General features: G+C 38.5%; 1 protein-coding gene across 2 annotated transcripts in view; it reads left to right on the top strand.

Moving 5' to 3' along the window:
- PANK1 (pantothenate kinase 1) overlaps positions 1-16,255 on the top strand; it is a 38,633-nt gene extending 22,378 nt beyond the window's left edge. For both annotated transcript variants that reach the window (XM_070752335.1, XM_070752334.1), the window contains exons 3-7: positions 3,991-4,244; positions 6,279-6,455; positions 8,065-8,188; positions 11,031-11,156; positions 13,088-16,255. In XM_070752335.1, the coding sequence (XP_070608436.1) occupies positions 3,991-4,244; positions 6,279-6,455; positions 8,065-8,188; positions 11,031-11,156; positions 13,088-13,147 (741 nt within the window). In that variant the 3' untranslated portion in view covers positions 13,148-16,255. The remainder of the gene's footprint in view (positions 1-3,990; positions 4,245-6,278; positions 6,456-8,064; positions 8,189-11,030; positions 11,157-13,087) is intronic.
- The last annotated feature ends 5,312 nt before the right edge of the window (positions 16,256-21,567 follow it).

Below are 21,567 nucleotides of genomic sequence, written 5' to 3'. Positions count from 1 at the left end.
GCCAGCAAGAAGCCTGTTGTATTGTCTGGCCGTCGTGACTCTTCTGTGAAGCTTCATAGCATTCCAGTTTGTAAGAACAGTTTTTGTTATCTGTGTTTGTTTTCAAAGATATAAAATGACTTTGCTTTTTACCAGCGTGTCTGGCTACTCTTTTTAGTTGGTGTTGACGTCTGGGGGAACCCAGACAGAACACTTATTAACCTGTGATCTATGATTTGTCATGTCTATACAGGTAGTTCTGAATTTAACCACCACAATGGGGCCCAACATTTCTATTGTTAGTGAAATATTTGTTAAGTGAGTTTTGCCCCATTTAACAACCTTTTTTGCTATGGTGCTTAAGTGAAACAGCACAGATAATAAATTAGTAATCTAGTAGTTAAATGAATCTGGCTTCCCTATTAACTTTCCTTGTCAAAAGGTTGCAAATGTGATCACATGATCTTTGGATGCAACAACAGTCATAAGTATGAACCAATTGTCAAGCGTCTGAATTTTGATCACATAACCATGGGGGGTGGGGGGTGCTGGAAAGGTTTTACGACTTTTCTCACCATAATTGGCAAGTGAAGCACTGCAGTTCTTAAATTAGTAACACGGTTGTTAAGCGAATCTGATTTCCCCATTGGCTTTGCTTGTCAGAAGGTTGCAAAAGGGGATCCCTTGACTCCCTATGGATGACTGCAACCATCATAAATATGAGTCGGTCACCACGCATCTGAATTTTGATCACGTGGGCCATGGGGTTGCTGCAATGGTTGTAAGTGTGAAACACGGTCCTAAGATACTCTTCAGTGATGCAACTTTGAACAATCACTAAGTGAACTGTTGTAAGTCGAGGACTGTCTGTGTTTGCTTTGCCTTCTTGCCTTTTCATTATTGTGAGTGATTCCTTGGAACAGGGAATGAAAAGTTACAGTAAGAACTCAACAGCTGTGTGCCTTTTGCTAAGCATCCTAACAGTTTACACAATATTCAGTGTGTTTCTCATTCTAGCTGTTTAGCGTGAAGCATGAGGTGAGGCAAGGCAGGTAACGTGAGACATGTATACAGGATATCTTTTGGGGTGTAGTGTAGCATGGGGAATAGGTAACACAAGCACACACACTTCCTCCTCACATTGCTGGATTTCATGCTTCAGGTATTCAATCGCTTAAATCTATCAACACCTTTTTTTACCCTTTATTAATCATCTACGAAAGCCCTAGCCATGGGTTTCAAATTGTACATAATTCATTACAGGGAACAGATAGAGCCTTCAACAGCAGGGACGGTAATAAGAGATATGTAACTGAAGCCACATATAGAGGGTTTTTTTTTAAAAAAACCTTTGCTGATTCAATTATGCATCGTTTGTATTATGCTTGTAAGTTCTACAGGTAGTCCTCGACATATGACCACAGTCAAACCCAAAATTTTTGTTGTTAAGTGAGACATTTGTTAAATGAATTTTGCCCCCTTTTTACGACCTATCTCACCTCGGTTCTTAAGTGGATCACTGCAGTTGATAAGTTAATAAGTGAACTTACTAACAGAAGCCACAGAAGTAGAGCCAGCCAGGCAAACAGATTTAAGAACCCTGTCAGACTCCTAAAGAGAATATAGCACTACAAATTTCACAGGTGCCAATGTAGTGTGTATGTATATGTATAATATGTATATTATATATGTATATATATCTATATAATATATATATATACATATTTATGTATAATATGTATATACAATGATATACTGCTCAAAAAAATAAAGGGAACACTCAAATAACATATTCTAGATCTGAATGAATGAAAATTCTTATTGAATACTTTTTCTGTACAAAGTTAAATGTGCACAACAGCATATGAAATTGATTGTCAATCAGTGTTGCTTTCTAAGTGGACAGTTTGATTTCACAGAAGTTTGATTTACTTGGAGTTATATTGCGTTGTTTAAGTGTTCCCTTTATTTTTTTTTAGCAGTGTATAAGATCATACACCTGAGTAATATACATGTTGCACAGAATATGTTGTACATATGGAAACGTATGACTAGTTTTTTCCCCTAACTACTTGTATAAGGATTATCTTTTATATTATTCCCATTGTCTTGTACGAACTGCACCAATGGAGGCTAAACCAATTTTGTTGTATACATGATGTACAATGACAATAAAGAGGTTGACTTGACTTGACTTTGAGTTGAACCTGGCTTCCCCATTGACTTTGCTTGTTAGAAGGTCGCAAAAGGGGATCACATGACCACAGGGATACAGCAATGGACATAAATATGAACTAATTGCCAGGCACCTGAATTTTGATCACGTGAGCTGAAAAACGGTTATAAGTTACTGTTTTCAGTGCTATTGTAACTTCGAATATCACTAAATGAACTATTGTAAGTCAAGGACTATCTGTATAAGATGTAAGGCAGAGCTCTTCAAACTTGACAACTTTTAAGGCCTGTGGACTTCAATGTGAATATTGAATGAATGCAAATCAATGTCTGAAGTTAGAATTGTTAAAGAATCTTTTTTAGTATATTAATTGGGTAAACTGCATTGTATGTTTTTGGTATATGCTGTGAGCCGCCCCGAGTCCGCGGAGATGGGCGGCATACAAGACCATGGCGGCATACAAATCAAATCAAATCAATCAATAAATCAATAAATTCCCAGAATTCTCTGGGACTAGTTTGGGGATCCCTGATATAAGAGGTAAGAAAAAAGCACAGGAATCTGAAAACAAACCAGTTGTGCCTCTTGCTATTTTATTTATTGGTTTAAATATTTTTTTTAAGTATAACCTCCATCTAATTGTAAGATTCCAATCAAGACTGGTTAAGTCCTTCTGCTGTATTTAGAAATGCCATCAGGTAAAACTTGACTATATAACCCATTGGCCAGATATTGAATTTAGCATATAATAGAATTAGAAATCTTTTCAATTTACAGCCCTTAAAAAAATAATCAGAATTTTAGAGGGGGGGGGGGGGATGGATTCATTTAATGAAATCACTCTGGAGAATTATAACAGAGCGTCCTGAAATGTTGTTAGCTGTAGCTGTTGAAAATACATTTTTATGTAACAGCAAATTACAAAATTTGGTTAGGTGTTCACATTTACAGATTGCTGATGTTAACAACAACTGCATGTTGCAATTGTGTGTTTCTAAGAACTAGAAATGATTTGAGGATTTTACTGTAATGTACACTTTTTTTAAAAAAAATCTCATCACTGCTTCTTTCAAAACATGTCATGTAAGGTGTTTTTTTTTAATGATTCATCAGAATGAAAACTTGACATACAACAGTTCATTTAATGACTGAAATTACAACAGCACTGGAAACAGTGACTTATGACCATTTTTCACACTTATGACTGTTTCAGCATTTCTATGGTCAATTGATTTAACTTGGGATTTTTGGCAACTGACTCACACTTATGACAGTTGCAGTGTCCCAGAGTCACGTCATCCTCTTTTGTGACCTTCTTACAAGCAAAGTCAATGGGGAAGCCAGATTCACTTAACAACCGTGTTACTAATTTAAGAATTGCAGTGATTCACTTAACAAATGTGGCAAGAAAAGGCATAAAATAGGACAAAAAAGTCACTTCAAGAGATTTTTCTGTTAGCAACATAAATTCTGGGCTAAATTGTGGTTGTAAGTCGAGGACTACCTTTATAATCCTTCTTTCAAAACATCTTCGATTTTTTTTTCTATTGTGACTTGAATAGTGAGACCTTGTCAAAAAAAACAATACCAAACAAACCTTTTTCTTCTAATTCTCAGAAAGATAACACATCCTGACCAGGTAATCACACACTTGTTGTCAGGCGGACAGCATGCTTAACTTGACGCTTTCTGTGTAAATAATTATTTAGTACTCAGGGTGTTGATCTACTTGGTAATTCAAATAGTACAAAGTCTTCAACCCTATTATGTTTTCAGCTTTCTGCTGATTTTTTCTGCTGCCTCAACAAATGTTCATTTATTAACTTTTCTTCCAGATTGCTGACCTCCAGCTTCATAAGCTAGATGAGTTGGACTGCCTGATCCAAGGTCTTCTGTATGTGGATTCTGTCGGCTTCAACGGCCAGCCTGAATGCTATTATTTTGAAAACCCCTCATCCCCTGAACGGTGTCAGAAAAAGCCTTACTGCCTTGATAACCCTTTTCCTATGTTGCTAGTTAATATAGGCTCTGGAGTCAGCATCTTAGCAGTCTATTCCAAAGACAACTATAAGAGAGTTACAGGGACCAGGTGAATATATTATCTTCCTAAAATAATTTTTTTTCTGATTGGGATCCCACAACCCAGCAGCTGAATGTAAGATTTACATTTTGGTTGGTTGATAGATAGATAGATAGATAGATAGATAGATAGATAGATAGATAGATAGATAGATAGATAGATAGATAGATAAATAGATAGATAGATAGATAGATAGATAGATTTTTATTGGCCAAGTGTGATTGGACACACAAGGAATTTGTCTTGGTGCATATGCTCTCAGCGTACATAAAATAAAATATACATTTGTCAAGAATCATGTGGTACAACACTTAATGATTGTCATAGGGGTCAAATAAGCAATGAAGAAGCAATATTAATACAATTCTTAGGATATAAGGAACAAGTTACAGTCATACAGTCAACATGGGAGGAAATAGGAATGATGAGAAAAACTAGTAGAATAGAAGTGCAGATTTAGTAGAAAGTCTGACAGCGTTGAGGAAATTATTTGTTTAGTAGAGTGATGGCATTCGGGAAAAAACTGTTCTTGTGTCTAGTTCTCTTGGTGTGCAGTGCTCTGTAGCGACGTTTTGAGGGTAGGAGTTGAAACAATTTGTGTCCAGGATGTGAGGGGTCAGTAAATATTTTCCCCGCCCTCTTTTTGACTCGTGCAGTATACAGGTCCTCAATGGAAGGCAGGTTGGCAGCAATTGTTTTTTCTGCAGTTCTGATTATCCTCTGAAGTCTGTGTCGGTCTTGTTGGGTTGCAGGTGCAGATGACAGACTCAATGATTCCTCTGTAGAACTGTATCAACAGCTCCTTGGGCAGTTTGAACTTCCTGAGCTGGCGCAGAAAGAACATTCTTCGTTGTGCTTTTTTGATGATGTTTTTGATGTTAGGTGACCATTTAAGGTCTTGAGATATGATAGAACCTAGAAATTTGAAGGTCTCTACTGTTGATACTGTGTTGTCTAGTATTGTGAGAGGTGGAAGGGTGGAAGGGTTTCTCTGAAAGTCTACTACCATTTCTACGGTTTTGAGTGTGTTCAGTTCTAGATTGTTCTGGTCACACCACAAGGAGAGTTGTTCAATTTCCCGTCTGTATGCGGATTCATCATTGTCTCGAATGAGTCCGATCACTGTTGTATCATCTGCAAACTTCAGTAGTTTAACAGATGGATTGTTTCAGATGCAGTCATTAGTGTATAGAGAGAAGAGAAGTGGTGAGAGTACACAGCCTTGGGGGGCACCTGTGCTAATTGTACATGTATCTGATGTGATTTTTCCTAGCTTCACCTGCTGCTTCCTGTCTGTTAGGAAGCTTGTGATCCACTTACAAGTGTGTTCAGGTACCGCTAGCTGATTTAGTTTGGTTAAGAGAATGTCCGGTACGATGGTATTGAATGCTGAACTGAAGTCCACAAAGAGGACCCTGGCGTAGGTCATTGGAGATTCAAGATGTTGAAGGATGTAGTGTAGAGCCATATTAACAGCATCATCTGTTGATCTATTTGCTCGGTATGCAAATTGCAGGGGGTCTAACAGTGGATCCGTGATGGTTTTCAAGTGAAACATCACTACAGATGTTAGAGCAACTGGTCTGTAGTTATTCAGTTCCTTGATGGAGGGCTTCTTCGGCACTGGGGTGATAGTCGAGCGTTTGAAGCAGCACAGACTGGTCAGCACAGACTTTTAAGCAAGAAGGAGTTATCTTGTCTGGGCCTGGTGCTTTTGGGTGTGGCTTTGGCATAATGAGCAACGATATTCATATTTATTATTATTTATATATTTTTTTGAATTTGTGTTCAATCCATCTCACTAATTTTTGTATTTTTGTGTTGTAAGCCACCTTGAGTCTATGGAGAAAGGCATCCTAGAAGTCCAAACAAACAAACAAATAATACTGCTACTCTGGGCAACTTATAATTTTTTAAAAATGCAAACCTCCCCCCCAAACTACTTTCAGTTATCTCCTTCCACCTGAAGGATTGTTGGAGTGATAGGAACAAAGAAACCCCAACTCTTGTCAAGCATATGAAATGATATTTTTTGCTTTCTAGTCTTGGTGGTGGTACATTCCTGGGTCTGTGTTGTTTGCTGACTGGCTGTGAGACCTTTGAGGAAGCTCTAGAAATGGCAGCTAAAGGAGACAGCACCAATGTTGATAAGCTGGTGAAGGATATTTATGGAGGAGATTATGAACGGTTTGGTCTTCAAGGATCTGCTGTTGCATCAAGGTATGCATGGACAAATCACAACACAAATTCTGTGCCTTCTATTGATACATGTATTAGTAGACAATAGTGTATTGCTTCATGCTAATCTAATTACCATCCCCATCCATTCCATGTTGGTCAGCTGCAGCAATGACAATCAGCTGTTATTGTCCTGTTAACAGGGATAGGAAGTGTTTTGCAGCCTGATGGCCACACTTCTTTGTTGCAACAGGGAGTGGTTTGACACTGAAGGTTGCAGTGAATAACAAGTTGATGACAAAGTGGGCAAAAGGCCACATTGAGAGGGAATATAGGGTTTGTGGATTGGGGGATAATTTTTCAATGATTGAATTGCATTTTGTGCATTCTAAACCTCCAGTAAAATGGTATATTTTTCAGGATGTTCTAGAAGTTACAAGCAAACATTCTAAAGCTCTAGATCGGGGTGTCAAACCAGATCACGTTGCGGGACAGATCATGACGTATCATTACTTTTTTGCCTTTGCGGAGCAGGTTGCTAGTTTGACAAATCTGCCCTAGATAGTCTATAGCTAATTAACTTCTGTCATTAGGATTGACAAATATAAAATGAAATATAATGGGTTTTCACATTATAAAATGAAATCAGAAAATCAACCAGCAACCTGAAAATACCTAGTAAATTTGTATTATGCACAATTCAATTTATCAACACTATTGCTCAAATTAATTGCCAAACTGCAAGAATGATTTACTGTAGGTCTGGCACACCCACTTTTCAGATTTATTTTTTTATTTATCACCCCCCCTACAACTTAATCATGATTACTGTTATGTGATTTAGCCACCCCGAGTCCTCGGAGAGGCCCCGGTTAATAAAATAAAATTTAGGAACCCAATTTGTCTACAGTAAACCCAACATAGCTTAGCTTTACTTGAGAAGACTGGAATAAACAGTCTTCGCCCACATTTGTTCAAAAGAATGTAAGAAATATGCCGGATCAGAGCCAAGGTTCACCTAGTACAATGCCCCTGTTGGTTTTAGAATAATAAAAGCAACAGAATTGTGACCAAGGGCTATAGCCTACAAGAGTTAATCAAATTCTCTTTAGAAACAAGTCAAATTAGTGGCCAGTGTTATATCTTGCAATGCAAGACAACACACTGTGTAAAGTAATACCTTTTAAAAAAATCAAGTTTTCCATTTTCTTTTTTTCTGTCTTGATCCTCTGTTGAATGACTTTTTCTCTTAAATTGAAAACCTCCTGTCTTGTAAAATAAGAATTCCTTATTTTATGCTCTTTAAATCCTACATCCTTTTGATTTTTCTGTATTATTGATTGTTTTATATCCTTTTTAAAGTTCCTCCCTGAGAACACAAGAAGGTTGACGAGCCAGGACTCAGCTTTACAAAAGCAGTATTGATTCTTCTGTGATAACTTTTTCTATGCTTGATAAAGTTATATTTAATGATAGGATTAGCTATAATTGGAATTGATCAGTTTTCTATATTTGTACGTGAGCGTGTGTTTTTGCTTCCTGAATGAATGACTCTGTATATCCCAGACAAATTCTTTAAAACATATTTTTAGAAACCTTGGCCTTTCTGAAAAATATAAGAAAGATCACATCCTCTAGTATTATCACACAGTTTCGGCAACATGATGAGCAAAGAAAAGCGAGAGACAATCAGCAAAGAGGATCTGGCAAGAGCAACGCTAGTCACCATCACGAATAACATTGGTTCCATTGCTCGGATGTGCGCCTTGAATGAGGTGAGATCATTTTAATAGCAACCTATTTTGGGGTTACCAAAACGATTGGGGTGTTTTGGTTTATGTACCTTCTCCTACCAATGAAAATATTGAACAACAGAGGTTTCCAATATATCTGGCTGAGGAATTCACAAGCCTTAAAGTATGATATGAACTGGCTCTACTGTAGAATTGTATTGTCTCTCTTCTAAATAATACTGTAGAATTGTTACGGTTCCTGCGACTTCTAATTCTTTGAGCCTGTAAGTGGGATTCTGTATTTGCTCAAGATTTACGTTTCAGATGTGCTGTTTAATTTGAAGCATCCAGTACACAGGGGTTGCACTCGCTGTGTCACGTGATGTTTTGCGATGTTTTTCCCATTCACGGAGCTTGGGTGGGTGTGGTCTGTTATGCACAGAGCCTGCAGGCTACCAGTTTGACACTCCTGGGACAGTATTTACATTGAAAGAATATGGACCTCATTAACTTAACTTATTGATAGTGTTGGGTAGTTATTGAGGCAACATATTCAGTATGATTTGCACACCTTGTTTGGTCCAATGGTCTGCATTCTTTCCAATCTACATTTTGGACATTTGTTTTACTGGCAGAGCCATAACAACAATTAGCAAGAGCTATAGAACTTTCAATTTGTATATTAGCCATAGCAGAGAAAAAAGGTAATGCTATAAGAAAACCTATTTATACAGGTGGTATAACCTGATTTGATCATGACTATCAGAGTATTTAAAGGTATGTGAAGGAAGACACTGGCATACTGTCAAATGGTTCAGTGGCTGAATAGGTTAGGTGAAATGCAAGTGTAAGATATTAGTATATCAAACCAAGGACCTGTTTCAGTTACTTCTATGTATTGACCATAAGCTCTTAATATTCCTGAATATTTACATAGCAATATTAGTGGAAGCCTCTGCAATAATAAGTGGTCCTGAACTTCCTCTTTGCTTTCAGCTTCTTTACAGTGTTGCCTTGTGGCATGGAGTTCAAGCAGCATTGTACAGGGCTATCAAAGCATAGAGAGTTAACTGCAATAGCAACACAGCATTATAAATATAAAGAGACCTAGAGAAAACTCTTACTATGACCTGTTTAACTTTGAAAGATGAGTATTGTTAATGAAGGCTTGCAAAAACATATATGATTGGGATTCTTTATATTGGAAACAAATTTTATATTTCTGTTATTATTTAATTTCTGTTCCGGCAGCAGAAATTGACTGCAATTTTTAGATGTGCATTCCGGTGATCTGTGAATCCCAGCAAATGTTTGCAAAAGTCTGGAATTCATGAGATATTTGCTCATTTAATACTGTCTTTTGAATTCTGGCCTTTGAGTTATTGTCTAACAATTTGCAGGGCGCTTGCATGGTAATCTATTAGCAAGTTTAATATAATATTCAAATTAGCAAATTGGGAGTCTTTTCAAAGAATACTTTCTAGTTTTGAAGGACATATGGAATTTTGCTGATTTTTGCAGTTGTCATGAACAGTAGCTTGTTCTCACGGTGGTCTGTGATTGATTTGATTTGGTGGTTAAAGTAAGACTGTATGAAATAATTGAGGAGAAGTCCAAATGAGCATGTGGCTTGAGCATTGACTTTCCAAAAATATTAGGAGAAATCTAAATTAAGCTTATGCCTTATGATACATAGTTGGAGCCAAAGCTATGAAAATTATGAGAACCTGAATGTGCAGCACCTTAATTCTATAGTTACTTCATTTCAGGGAATTTCAACTGTGGTCTGAATTCAAAAACACTGTCTTGCATGTTGCAGTTGTTTTTCTAGTGCAGGGGTAGGCAAAGTTGGCTCTTCTATGACATTTGGACTTCAACTTCCAGAATTCCCAAGCCAATCATGCTAGCTCAGGAATTCTGGGAATTGATGTCCACAAGTCATAGAAGAGCCAACTTTGCCTAATTTTGTTCTAGTGCATCCAAATGATGCATCCACCTAGCAATACCTCATTAGATTTATTAGACCAAACATGGTGACTGATTTCTTAATGTATAGTATTAAAATGTTCAGAAATATTAGTAATAACATTTGTATTTAAAGAAATCTGAAACAGTATTTTTTTCTGTTTTTATAGTAATTAAAAATTTAAACCAGGGTTAAATTAAACCCAATCACAGAGAACCCATTTGGAGCCACAAGAGGATCCACAAGACAGACAAGCTTAAAAATATGCATGATTAACACTAAACGTTGTCATGTTAGCAGCTCCAACATTGTGGAGCAAAAATAACTTGCAGTAATTACTAAAAGGAGCTGATGCTTGTTTAGCTACAAGCTTGAGTGATAATTAATTTTTCCATCTTTAAAAGTGAAAAAGTAGTATCAAAATAAGGGTTTCACTGCAGTTGGTAGTGAATTGTTTTTTCAAATGATGAATTTCAGAATAGCTTATTATAGAAGCAGAAGCGAATAAATATATTTTAATGAGTAAGTACACATGCTAGAGATCATTCTCTATTATGATCTATAGAGATGGCTATCTTTTTTTTTTTTTTTTTTACAAAATAAGAGATATATAAGCTTATGTGATGGTAAACAAATAGTGTATTTGCAATGTATCAGTGAATAGAATGTGTCTTCAATAAAGTTGAAAAAGCAAAATATTGTAACTCTATAGATTTTTTTTCTGTTGTTGGTTTTCTTGGTTGACTGTGTTACATAAGCAAGTTCTTCCATTTTGGGTTGGCCACCTGAGGTCTTACTGTCAAAACACCAAAGGAATATTGCAACTTTAAGCACTGTTGAACATTTTCCAACATATAAAGTTGAATGTAAGATCATTTTAACTGCACATAATTCACTTATTTTACTTAAATGTTACAGAATATTGACCGAGTGGTGTTTGTAGGCAACTTCCTGAGAATCAACATGGTTGCCATGAAGGTGCTAGCCTATGCTATGGACTATTGGTCAAAGGGACAACTCAAAGCTCTCTTTTTGGAACATGAGGTAAAAACCATTCAAAAAAGAAAGAATTATATTTGTGAATATAATGAATTTATTTATTTATGAAGTTTGTTTGCCACCCATGTCACTGCAAGGTATCTCAGGAATTCTGGGAGTTGAAATCCACAAGTCAGAAAGGGGTCATTGTTCCCCAGCCCTGCTCTAAATCATGAATGGGAAAAATCAGTGTTTTATTTTATTTATTTTATTTATTGTTAGAGTTGAAAGGAATCATGCAGGTCATCAAGTCCAAACCCCTGCCTGAGCAGGAATCCTAAAGCACCCCAGGCAGGTGGCAGTCCAATCTCCTCTTGAAAGTGTCCAGAGTTGGGGAGTTCACCACCTCCGCAGGCAGGTTGTTCCACTGGTTGATTGCTCTGACCGTCAGGAAGTTCTTCCTTACTTCTAGGTTGAATCTCTCCTTGGTCAGCTTCCAGTTGTTGTTCCTCGTCCGACCCTCTGGTGCTCTGAAGAAGAGAGTGGCCCCCTCCTCTCTATGGCAACCCCTCATATACCTGTATACAGCTATCATGTCCCCTCTGGCCCTCCTTTTCTCTAGGCTATCCATGCCCAGTTCCCGCAATCTCTCTTCGTAAGTCTTGGTTTCAAGTCCCCTGTCTGTCTGTCATATGAGGCAATATCTGCATAAGGCAGGGGTGTCAAACTCAAAGCCCATGGTCCAGATCTGGCCCCCAGGGTGCTTAGATCTGGCCCGTGGGGCCATTCTAGAAACAGTGAAGGACCTGCTCGTGCTGCCTCTGCCAGTGAAAACTGGCAGAGGTTGCAGCAGGCTGTTGCCTACTTTGTCCATGCCCCCCCAGCTCCCCCCCCCCTTTGAGGTCAAACAACCCTGATGCGGCCCTCAATGAAATAAAGTTTGACATCCTCCCGAGTTTGACATCCCTGGGATAACGCATCTGTTTTAGTAAAGTTGTCAGGGCATCTAGGAATATTAGACAAGAAAGAGCATTAGGCTTCATCTCATTGGGTCTTTCTGCCAATGAAAAAATATTTGATCCAGCAAGGATTATAGAAACAAACTCCTTTTGGAAAGCAGTAAGGAGGTTGCAATTAATCTACTTATTTTAAAACAAGTCCCTTTTTATTCTGAGCGGGTGGGTAGGATTGCATTTTGCTAAATTATAAGCTGCCCATTTACATTGTAATTTACAGTTTCACTAACGTAAGATGGGTGGCCAATACATTTTAGAAATAAATCTGTAACTGAATTCTATTAGAAGTCCTTACCAGAGTAATTATTGGTATATCCTGTACCGTATAGATAGCAGAAGTTTGATGGTACTAGAAATGTGCAGAAACACACATAGATGACATTGTGTAGCAGTCTTGGCACAAGTGTGTTTTATGCAAACTCAGTGTGGAAAGGCCTTGCTAAGCCCTTGGGGGGGGGATGCACCGTTTTGATACTGAGCTCCTCAGAATAACCCACAGAATAACCTTCTGAACGATTTTGCACAGCCTTAGCATATAGGGGGAATTTTAGCTTTACTACACATTTTTTTTCTGTTTGAATTATTCTGGGGAAGATTATCTTTTGCTACATGTTAAATTTGGGAATAAGCTTGTGTTGCATTTTTGAGTGGAGAGTGCAATGGTCACCGGCAGCAAATTTGCTAAAAAATATGGGTACTGAAATGTTTTAATGAATCAACTAAGATTTTGATTAAAAATAAGGGGGGATTATTTTTTTTTAAGAATAACCACTTTGGGTTCTGTATACCTATTTGTCACATCTAATATTTACTAATAGCTGGATGTATACAAATTACCGTAGCTAATGCTAATCCTTTTCTCTGTGATTTTCTGTATTTTCTTTTACAACCTTAAAATACTCCCAGTGTTAAATGTGTTAAATATTGCAATAATTTAGTTTGGATTTGTTTTTGCTAACTCATTTTTCAATCATTTTGAAGGGTTATTTTGGTGCTGTGGGGGCTCTTCTAGAACTGCTGAAAATGACTGATGATAAATGAGGAAGCTTCTAGAAGCTGAGGGAGCCGTCAAAGCTGCTTGAAGGATGACAGCTGCTAGGAAGATGGGAAAGAAGCCACGATGGCTGTTCTATCTGCTGGATTTGTAAATACTGTAATAATTTAAACTTATTTTAGCTGATCTTTTAAATATAGGGATGGACGTTAACTTCAGACTTTGTACCAGGCATTTTTATGGGGATACAACATTTTTAAGATAAATGAAATGTGCGGTGTGGCCAATTTTTATGGATTGTGTCTCAAAAATAGGCACCAAGTAGAAAAAGGACCTAAATTACAAGACACTGGTATTATTATTATTATTGTTGTTGTTATTTTCTTCTGGGGTTTTACTGATCTAGTGTGATAATGATTCATTTAGTAATCGCTCTAGGAGATTTTTTTTAAATCTTTCATGACGTTTCATGATCGCTGTTGGTTTCAAATGAAACTGCAAAGCTGGCATTTAGTGTGAACACTAAAATAATGAATGTTGCTGCCTTCATTCTATTAAACTATGTTCATCTCCTTCATAAAGTAATTACCTTTGTTGGCTGTTCATGTCAGCAGTAGTAAATAGTACTTTTAGATGTAATCAAATCTACTGATAAGAAAGAGAATACCTCAATTTTTCTTAGTTATATTTACATTGTGTGAAAACTCATCTATTCAGTACTTATTCTCTGTAGTTTGAAAATACTTATTTCTGGTTCTCTTAACCAGACACATGTGATTATTGAATAAAAGAAAGGTCAGAATTGTCTGAAAGGCCAGTAAATGACACGTGTCATGATATCACACAAATTATGCAAATGCATCATGATGTCATCGCCTAAGTAAGCCCTTTGTCAGTACAATGACTTCATGACCCATCTGTCTTTCTTTTGATGTCATTTCAACTTGTAATGGATGCTTTTGGATTAGGAATTAAACCAATTTAACCATGTTTGTCATTGAATGATCTTTCTCCTGTGGATATAATGCCCCTGGATTGCGTATTCAAATTGCTGTCTCTGTAAAAAAAATTTAATGCAAAATAAAAAGAAAGAAAAAATATATGAGAGAGATTCATTACCGTACATGCAAGGCAAGATAGTTCAAACCGTGATTTGTCATAATTGTGATGGTTATGGGGTACAGCTCATGAAAACCCCAAATCCACCATCTCAGAAAATTAGAGTATTACATGTGATCAATTAAAAAAAGGATTGTACATAGAACAATATCGGACCCTTGAAAAATGTATTAAGGACTTGGTTTAGGCCCCTTCTGCAGCAATTACTGCCTCAATGTGGCGTGGCATGGAAATTATCAGTCTGTGGCACTGCCGAGGTGTTATTTAGTCTCATGTCTCTCATCTTTCTCTTGGCAATGCCCCATAGATTCTCTATAGGGTTCAGATCAGGTGAGTTTGCTAGCCAATCAAGCACAGTAATCCCATGGTCATTGAACCAGGTTTTGGTGCTTTTGGCAGTGTGGGCAGGTGTCATGTCCTGCTTGAAAATTGAAGTCAACATCCCCATAAAGCTCAACTGCAGAAGGAATCATGTAGTGCTCCAAAATCTCCTGGTAGATGGCTGCATTGACCCTGGACTCAAGCACAGTGGACCAACACCAGCAGATGACATGGCTCCTCAAATCAACACAGGCCGTGGAAACTTTTGCATCTCATTTGAAAACCAATGACCCAGAGTATGGAGGAAGAATGGAGAGACACTATTGCAAGATGCTTGAAGTCCAGTGTGAAGTTTTCACAGTCTGTGTTGATGCTTACACTTTTCAGAGGTCCAATATTGTTCTACGGTATGTACAATTCTTTTTTAATTGATTGCATGTAGTACTCTAATTTTCTGAGATGGTGGATTTGGGGTTTTCATGAGCTGTACCCCATAACCATCACAATTATGACAAATCACAGTTTGAACTATCTTGCCTTGTATGTAATGAGTCTCTCTCATATATTACATTTCACCTTTTAAGTTCCATTACTGAAATAAATGAATTTTTGCATGATATTCTAATTTTTTGAATTTCACCTGTACTGTAACAATCCAGAAATAGGCTTATGAGAAGTCAACTCTGAAGGACAGTAATTTTTATGGTAAATAAATGCACACATTGGAAGACTTGTTACACTACATTTTTAATATATTTAAAATGTCAGACATGTCATTTTTTTGTCCATTGTTAAAAAGCCACACTGAAATTAGCCAATGATTGGTTGTATTAAAATTATAAACACAGTACAGTGGTACCTCTACTTAAGAACTTAATTCGTTCCGTGACCAAGTTCTTAAGTAGAAACGTTCTTAAGTAGAAGCAATTTTTCCCATAGGAATCAATGTAAAAGCAAATAATGCGTGCAAACACATTAGGAAAGAAATAAAAGCTCGGAATTTGGGTGGGGGGAGGAGGAGGAAGAAGAGGAGGAGGGCAATCGCTGCTGAAGGAAGAAGGTGAGGTGAATAAAAAGAATCCAAAATTTTAAGGCTTAAAAAAAAAGAGGGAGGCAGTATCCAGAGAAAGGAAAACAATCCGTTTACTCTGGGCTGCCCAGAGCGAAAGGAGCGTTTATTTTTTCTGGGCGCTGGCAGAGGTTTATTCCCTTTCCAAGCACCCAGAGAAAGGAAAATGCTTCGTTCGCTTTAGACTGCCAAAGCCCCCTTAAGCGCCACTGAAAGACTCCTCTGGCAGCCCAGAAAAGCCTGAGAGGGACGGAATTAAAGGGGGAATGGCAGGAAACTGGCCAGGCCTTCGTGCCGCTCTCAAATTTCCTGGGAAATGTTTCCGGGCTCGGGTTCTTAAGTAGAAAATGGTTCTTAAGTAGAGGCAAAAAAATCTTGAACACCCGGTTCTTATCTAGAATATTTCTTAAGTAGAGGCGTTCTTAAATAGAGGTACCACTGTACTCTTTACTGTATTAATCTCTATTTTTGTTCTGCTATCACATTCTACAGGGGCCATTAAAGGAGAATATAACTTTACTAAGTAAATACCTTTTAGTAATTTGGATTGTTTGGAATAGATATTTGATTTCTTTACCTTGAAACTTTCAATAAATTAAAATACATTCTCTTATCTGGCTGGAATAAAAGTACTTTATTAATGTGACAATTTGTAGTGTATTTGTGGCCTTAAGTAGAAAGAGTAATTACACTTTTAAACATTGGTGTTGGAGAAATTTCTGAGAATTCTAGTGATAGACAAGAAAACAAAGTAATCAAAACAATATAGAGTTTTCACTCAAGGCACAAATAACCAGGCTTCAAATTAAGCAAAGTGCATAGATTTAATTATAGGTGGTCCTCAACTGAACAACTATTTATTTAGTGACTGAATACTGCGTTCAGTCCTGGAGACCTCACCTACAAAAAGATATTGTAGTCCAAAAATGGGCTACAAAAATTAAGCATAAAACCTATCAGGAAACACTTAATGAATTCAATCTGTATAGTCTGGAGGACAGAAGGGAAAGGGGGGACATGATCGAAACATTTAAATATGTTAAAGGGTTAAATAAGGTTCAGGAGGGAAGCGTTTTTAATAGGAAAGTGAACCCAAGAACAAGGGGGCACAGTCTGAGGTTAGTTGGGGGAACGATTAGAAGCAACGGGATAAAATATTATTTTACTGAAAGAGTAGTAGATGCTTGGAGCAAACTTCCAGCAGATGTGGTTGGTAAATCCATAGTAACTGAATTTAAACATGCCTGGGATAAACATATATCCATCCTAAGATAAAATATAGGAAATAGTATCAGGGCACACTAAATGGACCATGAGGTCTTTTTCTGCCGTCAATCTTTTATGTTTCTAAGAACTGGCATTGCTTGATGGAAATGTATTAATTGATTGGCCTCTAGTGGTTACAGGTTTATCCATTTATCCCCAATAAAGTAATGACATATGATGGAACCTAGAGGTCATATCTTCCCTGTTGTGGTTCCTGCCTCTGGATTTCCACCAAGATTCAAGCTGCCCTGATTCGGTAAGCCTTTAAATGATTTCTGAAAATAAGGTTTCCCCACCCCCATCTCAAGCTCTGAGATAAGTCTTTCCTCTTCCTTCCCATGCTGAAGGGCTCTCCTCTTGCTCGCTCAATTTATAGCCGGCGCCTTTACTTATCCTTTACTGTGTTGACTCCTCAGTTTGGCTGAAGCCAAGTTGATCCAGCCGGGACAAAGTGCCCCCTTTTGCCTTTCTGCGTCCAAATGCTCCGGGAGGCAACATCGCACCGGGTGTATGGGAGGCAGCACAAGGGAGTCACCACAGTGAAGTTGTTTATTCCCTCTCCAAGCGCCCAGAGAAAGGAAAACGCTCCGTTCGCTCTGGGCTGCCCAGAGCGAAGGGAGCATTTATTTTCTCTGGGTGCTGGCAGAGGTTTATTTCCTCTCCAAGTGCCCAGAGAAAGGAAAATGCTTCGTTCGCTCTGGACTGCCAAAGCATCCTTAAGCACCACCGAAAGGCTCCTCTGGCAGCCCAGAAAAGCCTGAGATGGCTGGGATTAAAGGGGGTATGGCAGGAAACTGGCCAGGCCTTCGTGTCGCTCTCAAATTTCCTGGGAAATTTTTCCGGGCTTGGGTTCTTAAGTAGAAAATGGTTCTTGAGAAGAGGCAAAAAAATCTTGAACACCCGGTTCTTATGTAGAAAAGTTCTTAAGTAGAGGCATTCTTGGGTAGATGTACCATTGTATTTATTTCCTCCTGGGATATATTGTGTTCATTTCTGTTAACCACATTTAGGTATTGAAAATGTTTTTAATCTGCATGCTTGCTACTCATGGTAAATTTTGCTTTGGGAAGCCTTACAAATGCAGTTTGTTTTATTTTTGCTTTAGCAATATCATTCTCTGCAGAGAATATAAACACACACAATTTTTCCCCATTGTTGTTAATCGGGGGCATTTTGATCACACACTTCACTTCATGATTTAGTAATTTTTACTTTTTGCTGCCAAAGCTTCAGACAGATATATACAGTACTGTATGTGCGTAATCAGCTCAGCATTTTCATAAAATATTACGAACACATCCGTCTCTCCTTGGAAAAACACCATAAGATAATTTTTATGACTTGGGTCAAAACATTATTTGGCAAAAGAAAAGTGTTCCTGACAAGGATTAGGCCCCCAACCTCCAAATTGGAACAACTTTGCAAGGTGTCAGACCACAATCTCCTGGTAAGAAAGTTATGTATGTGTTTAATCAGTCAACTTATATAGCCACCTTCTGCAGCACAAGCCCTGGGCAACATATATAATCAATAATGGAAAAATCAATAAAAACTACATAATAAAATATAAAGATTCAAAGGAACAAAACAGAATTGAAAAAGCTTTTTGGCTGAGAAGCAATTTATCTGCCTTGGAAAGGCTCCTGCGTGGGGTCGAGAGGGAAAAGGAAAGCAAAGTTGCTTCCTCCCATATGTGGGAATACCAGGGTGATTTCGACAGAAAATCAAACACACAAATATTTGGATTACTACAATTCTCACTATATGGGGTTGCCCTTAAATACCAGCCAGAAGCAGCAAACTACCATGTTTCCTTAAAAATAAGACAAACATCTTATACTAATTAAGGCACATTTAGGTCTTATTTTGGGGAAAATACAAGTACTAAATGCATCCATGTAGCTAACGATTTTAACTGGGGCTTATTTTTGGGATAGGGCTTTTATTATGGTGAGCATCCTGAAAAATCATGCTAGGGCTTGGGTCTTAATTTTGGGGAAATGGGGTAGTTAGAATATAGTAGCATGAACAGGATTCATCCCAGCAACCCCACTGTTGCAAGAACTCCATTTGCTTCAGGGTGCTTTCAAATGGCGGTTCAAGGTGTCTGGCAGTTCAAGGTACCTTTAAAGGTTTAAATGACATAGGGCCAACTTACTTGCAAGACCTGTCTATTTTATTATATAGGATAGGTCACTGATGGCGAACCTATGGCATGGGTGCCATAGGTGGCACGTGGAGCCATATCTGCTGGCACATGAGCCGTTGCTCTAGTTCAGCTCCAACGTGCAAGTGTGTGTCAGCCCGCTGATTTTCAGCTCACCCGGAGGCTCTGGGAGGGTGTTTTGGGCTTTCAGAGAGCCTCTGGGGGATGGAGGAGGAGGGCGCTTTTACCCTCCCTAGGCTCTCCCCAGGCATTTGTAGCCTGGGGAGAGTGTTTCCTGCCTCCAGAGGGTGTCCAGGGCATGGGAGAAACTGTTTTCACCCTCCCCAGGCATTGACTTATGAGTGTTGGCACTCGGGCATGCACGATAGCATGCACCCACGCTCTTTTGGCATCCAAGGAAAAAAAGGTTCACCATCACTAGGGTAGGTAAAAGTTGCCACATGATGGGGCCTTGGACACCTGCCTTTTTAGTGGTCAACCCAGTAGTCCATCCTTTCAGCCTTCTAGAGGACTGTGAATAATTGACTCTTCCCCCAAGCATGGACCTAGGTTGGGGGTTGAGTTGTGAGACTCTTCCGTCTGGTATCTAGGAGAAGGTTATCTTTATTTTCAGTTATGTTTTATGGATTGTTCTGAGTTGTCTAGAGTTATTGTATAATAAGATAAAGAGCCATGAAATCCTTGTAAATAAATAAATGTGATGAAGTGAAAATCTTTTTCTGTTTTTTGAATTAAAATTAAGTTTGCTTCAGCTGTGCATTTGGTTTTGATACATATTCTCACATTAATAGAGAACTGTGCACAATTTTACAAAATTTCATTCGGAAACATCATTGTTCAAATTTGGTTATATCTCCTCCTAAAATGGGTGCACTTAAAACTTTGCATACACTCTTTAAAGATGCATTTACATCTTTAGTGATATTTGCTTTGTGCCAGTTGCAGAGATTTTTCCCAAATATGAAAAAATATCCTAACAGCTTAGTTATTTCTTTGCAAAATAAAACTTACTTAGAAAATTATATAATATAATTATTTTACTTTTAAGATTTGTTGGAACATTTTGGATAAGGGAAGAGACTAAACAGATTTTTTAAATATTTGTGCAAGGAGGGAAATGTCAATATCCAATTTATAGGATGCTCAAATCTCTTAACTAATACTCTTTAATTTCCCCAGTAGATGGCAATGTTAAAATGGAGTTTAAGGTCACCCAGCCAATAATTTACAAAAGCTATCAAAATATTTTATAATAATAATAATAAACATCTGTAGCATCCCTTGAGCACTATTGACATTGACAAAATCACCATCAATCAACTGCAAAAGGCAACTTTACATCGAGCAGCTTACATCCTGTGCAGGGCCACCATCAGGAATTTTGGGGCCCCGTACAGCCTAAGTGTCTGGGCCTCCCGCCATTGAAAAACTACTTTAAGTCGCCAAGCCACTCCATCCCCTGGGATCATTTCCTGCTTTACGCCAAGCGAGGCGGTCCCATAGGCCAGTGTTTCCCAACCTTGGCAACCTGAAGATATCTGGACTTCAACTCCCAGAATTCCCCAGCCAGCGAATGCTGGCTGGGGAGTTCTGGGAGTTGAAGTCAAGATATCTTCAAGTTGTCAAGGTTGGGAAGCACTGCCATAGGCTATTTCAGGAACTGGGTTAAGCCCATTGTGTGGACTCATCCAGGAGAAAGAAAGAAGCGGGAGCGGAGAGGGAAAGAAAGAGCCTCCTGGGATTGGTCAGGCTTATTTACAGCTCCTTGGCACTTCTTCCTTCTTGGAAGAGGCCTTGTTGACAAAACCATGTGCTTTCTAGCGAGGGGAGAGGGGAGGGGAATCCCACACTCGGCAGCCACCAGCGAGGAGCTGGAAAGGACGAGGGGAGAGAAAAAGCAGGGCACCAGCAGTCAGGCAGGTGTCTTGAGGGGGCACTCCCACCTGGAAGGAAGGGAAGAAAGGCGAGGGCAAGCTATGAAGGAAGGAAGGAAGGAAGGGTAAAAGGGGCGAGCAAGAGAGGAATGGGTGAATGAATGGACGGAGGGTGGGAAGGAAGGAAGGAAAGAGGGAAGGGACAGGAACAGAGGAAGGGTGCAAAGGAAGCAAGGAAAGGTGAAAGGGGAGAGTAAGAGAGGAAGGAGTGAAAGGGAGTGAGGGAGGAAAGAAAGAAGAGGAAGGAGAAGGAAATCAAGAAATGGAGGGAGGGAAGGAAGGAAGGAAAGAAAGGGGGAAGGGACAGGAACAGAGGAAGGAAGGAAGGAAACCTATGAAAGGGGAGAGTAAGAGAGGAAGGACTGAAGGAAGGGAGGGAGGGAAGAAGGTAGGAAGGAGAAAGAAAAGAAGAAATAGAGGAAGGGAAGATAAAAGAGAGAAAGAAAAAGAGCAAGAGAGAAAGCAAGAAAGAGAATGAAAGAGAAATAAAAAGAGAGAGGGGGAATGAAAGAAATGGAAGGAGGGAAGGAAGGAGAGAAAGAAAGAAAGAAAGAAAGAAAAAGAATGAAAGAGCAAGAGAGAAAGAAAGAA

The sequence above is a fragment of the Erythrolamprus reginae genome, chromosome 5, assembly GCF_031021105.1.
Source record: "Erythrolamprus reginae isolate rEryReg1 chromosome 5, rEryReg1.hap1, whole genome shotgun sequence".
Lineage (NCBI taxonomy): Eukaryota > Metazoa > Chordata > Lepidosauria > Squamata > Dipsadidae > Erythrolamprus > Erythrolamprus reginae.
This window is presented reverse-complemented; position numbering and strand designations above follow the sequence as displayed.